This window comes from Alligator sinensis, unplaced genomic scaffold (genome assembly GCF_000455745.1).
Source record: "Alligator sinensis unplaced genomic scaffold, ASM45574v1 scaffold812_1, whole genome shotgun sequence".
In the NCBI taxonomy this organism is placed as follows: domain Eukaryota; kingdom Metazoa; phylum Chordata; order Crocodylia; family Alligatoridae; genus Alligator; species Alligator sinensis.
In genome coordinates, this window is record NW_005843249.1 from 119,477 (window position 1) to 124,804 (window position 5,328).

General features: G+C 39.3%; 1 protein-coding gene across 1 annotated transcript in view; it reads left to right on the forward strand.

Moving 5' to 3' along the window:
• Positions 1-4,418, forward strand: part of TACR3 (tachykinin receptor 3) — a 112,259-nt gene extending 107,841 nt beyond the window's left edge. The window contains exon 5 of the mRNA XM_014527002.1: positions 3,717-4,418. Coding sequence (XP_014382488.1) covers positions 3,717-4,032 — 316 coding nt within the window. The 3' untranslated portion in view covers positions 4,033-4,418. The remainder of the gene's footprint in view (positions 1-3,716) is intronic.
• The last annotated feature ends 910 nt before the right edge of the window (positions 4,419-5,328 follow it).

Below are 5,328 nucleotides of genomic sequence, written 5' to 3' on the forward strand. Positions count from 1 at the left end.
TGGTCAGAAGTGATCTTTCTTGCAGAAGAGCCAGTTCTCTTCTGCAAAAAAACCCTCCTTGAATGGCTGTATGTTCTTTTTGTGTGTGCTGGGAGAAAGGCTTTTCTCCCAGGACAAATGTAACACCTGTCTATAGTCTAACTACACACTATAACATCCAGAGTATGTGCCATGACGCCTCTCTACACATAGTGCATCTGCTTTACTTATTGGTTCATTTCTCATGGTTTCCTCTTCTAACAGTGAAAGCAAGCCATCAAAGGGCAATGACACAATTTACAAATTAAATCAGTATACAAGTCAATATTGAGTAAGCATTTTTGATTATTTTAAAATCTCTTTTGAAAGTGTGTCAAGAGGCAAGTATAATTTCTACAATATTTATGCAGATATTTAAAATGATTACAGAAGCTAATGAATGTAATTCTGTCATTTAGCAGGTTGATTATCCATCATCTATCAGTTGCACTCTAATTTAAGTAACAGGGGCAGAATCTACTAGGATTTATAACAGAGTGCACCACTGAAGTCTTCCACCCAGGTCAGGGGAGAATGTACGGTTAAGCATTTTTCTCTTACAGCCACTTACAGCCATTAAATGCCAGACTCAAGTGACTCTGTATGATTATTCTCAGAGGTGTAAAGTAACTCCAAAAAAGATATAAAGCGGGGATGGGCAAAATGTGGCGCGTGGGCCAGGTGCGGCCCACCAGGCCATTCTATCCAGCCCACAGGGCCCCTAATAAATTTAGAAAATTAATATTTATCTGCCCTGGCTGCCTGTCATGCAGCCCTCGATGGCTTGCCAAAACTCAGTAACTGGCCCTACACCTGAAATAATTGCCCACCCCTGATATAAAGAATCACCATACTGAAACAGTAGGCACTTACAGCCAACAGATGAAATCCTGTCCCAAATTGACAGCTCCATAGATTTCACTGAGGCCTAGATTTTAGCTAGTATGCACATGTTTAAAAGGCTAGAAAAGCAGAAAGCAGGAAAACTTCAGTTCTAGTACATTCTGAATAAATGTTGTTGTAACACCTGAACTTTACATCTTCAGAACGTGACTAACAGACTTATAAAAAATCTTACTCATAACAAACTGATGTGACTTTAAGGCATCATATTCCTGCACAATGCTCAACTGGATCAGAAGAACAAAGAATTTTGCAACCCATAAAAAATCTTCATAATTCTGAAGCCAAAAATAAATCATATTTTCACTATGCACAATACTGAACTACTGATGACATATTCTGTGCCTCAAACTCAAATCCAGAAAAATCCTAAAGCTTTACATTGTATTCATGGAGTTGGGAGTTACAATCTGTTAGTGGAAGTTTCTTCAGTTCAATTCATACAGCATTGTATGAATACTGGTACCTTAGATGAACCTGGTATCAAAAAAGATGATAATAGCTATTTCAAATCTCATTTCTCAGATAAATGAAGTTACCAGATTGGCATCTAAAAAGTGACAGCAAGCTTTCCAAAGAGGAAAAGAGCAAGCCTGGAATAATAAAGAGGCTGTAATGCAATGCAAAGTAAAAGACTCTAATGATATTTAGTTTTGTATGTATTCCTCCATGCAAACTTCTTAGATAAGATTTTTGCAAACATTTTCATAGTGCTAACCTCATCTAAATAGAAAGATCACCACTTGCACCCCTCATTCACAATCATAGAACATCCTTGTGGCAATATGTGTAAATAATAATAATATTGAGGGAGAGAGAGAGAGAGAGAGATTAAACATATGTATAGATTTAACAAAATATTAGAGTGGAAAGAGAGAGGGAAGACCACTTTTATCATGTGACCACCCAGCTCCCTTTGACACACTGATTTCGATTTTCATACTGTGGTCATCAGTGTGATACTTGAACATCTATATTCCAAAATATGTTTTAGACCAGCAGTTTTCAAACTGCAGGGATTGCCCCCCTGGGGGATGTGGAGGAATGCTGGGCAGGGTGCAGCGCAGGGGGGTAACAGCAAGAAGTCTGCAAAGAGCTGGTGCCACTGCAGCCCTGTGGCGGGGATGCAAGGGTGGCGAGCCCCAGGTAGGCTGTGCCAGCAGGCTGCTGTGCCTCCCAGAGCCTGGTGTCGTGGGCATACAGCCTAGAGCTACAGCAGGGCCAAGGCAGGAGGCACTGGAACCACAGTGGGTAGAGCCCAGCTTGCTAAGATGCTAGGATGAAGGGTGCCCTCTGCCTGACTGTGCTGCTCCTCTAGGGTGAGGGGGAGAGGAGGTGCAAACAAAATTGCAACTCAAAGTGGGACTCAGCTCAAAAAGTTTGAAAACCGCTGTTTAAAATATACATAGTTTAATTTTAAAAAGCGGAAGACAGAAATTCTGGCCTGTGCTTTTGGCAAGAGAAAATCATGTTTCTTCAGATTAGATCTGAAAGTTGATATATAAATACTAAGCTAGACAACAGGAGATGCAAAGAGAGGGCACTTGTTCCAACAGTATGAAAAGTCTGTGAGAAACAGCATGGAAAATTTTGCTAGATAGAAGAGAGCAGACAATTCATAGTGAATACTCCTATTTGATGCATTTTGGGTGCATTCCTCCAGCACTTGCACATGATGAACAATAAAGATAGATTAACATTAAAAATAATACAAGTGTCTTACGCACAACTGTAGTTGCATTAAACTTCTCTCTGAGTGGCATTAATAATGTATATGAAATTATTTACATGTGTAAGTATTGTAGAATTGGTGCCTTAGGCTCCTTTCCTGTTTGAGAATCATTCTTAAGTAGCTTGCCATTTTCTTGTGTGGAGCTTTATTTTTAGTATTCAGAATTATTTGACAGATACTTTTTAAAAAACCTGGCCATTAGATAATTTGTGAGAGAACTCCTGTACTTCCTCTATATACAAAACTAAATATCAGTCTGTTCTTTATTTTGAAATTGGACAGCTAGACATCATGGATAATGCTATAGTTCCCTGATTGAATAAAGGTAATTCTCAGAATCCAGATTTTTCTATGTAAATAATTATGCCAAAATCCAGAGCTCACTTTCCATAAACATTTTCCAACACTTGTTTTAAGCAAATTCATTTACTGAATGTTTTTAGGAAGAGGATACACAATAGATATGCATAAAATCAAAGTAAATTCAGTGTTTGCAGTTTTTTTGTGAGAGAGGGGTAATGCGCGAGTGTGTTTCTTTATGTGTTATCAAGGGAAAAAACAGAATTCTCCTCATTTTTGTAATCTAAAATGCTGAGATTTAGCAAGCTTTTAAAAAGCAGAATGTTGCAATAGTGCAGCTGAGAATAGGCAAAGGTTTGAACCATGACTTCATCAGGGTGAAATCAGAACCATTTCCTAAACAAGCAATGTTGTTGGTGCGTTTGATTTACAAAGCTATGAAGGGAAGGGAAGTTCAGGCCAAAGACACACTGCCAGTGTAATAGGCAGGAAAGGTATTTGGAGTGTCAGAAATAGAAAAGTGCTATCAATTAATTCTGTTCTTCTTACTCAAATTTCAGTCAGGCAAACTCCTGTTGATTTTCATGAGACTAGAAATGGGATTAATGGATCAAGTAAAGCTTTGGAAATTGGAAAACAAGTGTGAGTGTTTGGGTGTGTCTTATCAGCAGTGCATTCTGCTTCTACCAAGCATTTATGTTTTTAACTCATCAGTGTTCTGGGCCACCAAGCATAGATTTTCACCAAATGTCTTTCTTCTCAGATTCCGAGCTGGTTTCAAGAGAGCATTTCGTTGGTGCCCGTTTATTGAAGTTTCTAGCTATGATGAGCTGGAGCTCAAGGTAGCCAGGTTTCATCCCACCAGACAAAGTAGTTTGTATACTGTTTCAAGAATGGAGTCTAGCATGACGGTAGTGTTTGACCCAAATGATGGAGATAATTCCAAGTCTACCCGAAAGAAAAGAGCTGCTTTACGGGACACAAGTTTCAATGGCTGTTCACAAGGAAATTCTAAAACCATGTCTACAACCTCCAGTTTCATCAGCTCACCCTACACATCGGTGGATGAATATTCCTAAGGACCCCAATAACTTTGCAACAGTTGTGAACAGGGCAGTGTTGTGCATGAAAGACAATGTTGTTCCACCTTAGAACCAAATAGTCAAGCTACAGGAAGGCAGTCATGATCCCAGTGGTAAACCTAACTGTAAATATCATAAGAATTATTGGCCAGGCTTACATTTGTGCTTTGGGAGAAATAGAGAAACTCTAAAGACATCTGTTTACATCAGTCTGACAACACAGTGGCACTTTGTACGTAAAACTGCTTAAGTATTATTTGAAACAAATTAACAACATAAATTTATTGTTCTTGTTGACCTGTAATGACCTGCTGATAGTCACATTTCACTGATCAAGATGTAACAAAGCAGCTTCAACATATTACAGTACAAAATATTCTGGATTTTTATGTTGTTCATTTACAGAAGGGAAGTTACATTATACTGGGTATAACATGTCCTTCTCAATCTAGTCATAATTAACCCCAAATCCTGTTCTCCATTACACAAAAGTCCGAACCCATTCCTGATTTTCCTCCTCAGGATGTTATCCTGCTGCATTCAATATGAAGTTCAGTCCTGTTCAGAGAGTGATCTATACCATGCTTAAGTCCTGCTTAAGCTCTAGCTTTTAGGGTTTGAGTCAATTTTAACTGGGGTATAGATTTTGTGCTCACTCCTGCATATAAATTAATCCCACTTTGGATGAGAAAACTGAGCCTTATTTCCCCTACAGTTCTCTTCTCTCTTAAGAGGACTACTGGCTTCAAAATGAAGATCACTTAACATAATCTGTATAAAAGATCTTCATTAAATGTGAATTTATGTGATTCTGCTGAAGAGATCTCTCTTCAGTATGACAGTATTTAAAAATGCCTTAACAGAAGAAATAGGTATTATTTCATAGGGATTATGTGGCATTAACTTTGTCACTGAATAATTTGTATGTATAAATAAATTCAGACAAGTGAAACTCATGGTCAATTACCCATTTTCTTGCAGAAGCAAGATAGTGCAAATCCTCTTTCTCCAGATACAAACCTGCTCTTTTTAGAAGTGGCTTGAGCATTGGTGATGCATACAGGAAGCACAGTGGGGGGAGCACGTGCCCCCCTTCCCCCCCCAAATTGGCTCCTGGAAGTGAGGGCACCGGGAGAAGCACCAATGGGCCCCCCCTGCAGCAAGAGAAATGCCAATGTGCCCCCTTTGTGCTAAGAGAAGCGCCGGTGGCAAAACCAGAAGTGTTGGTGGAAGTGTCACTGGCACTTCCAGTTTCACTGCTGGTGGTTCTGGGATCAACGATTGGCCACTGGG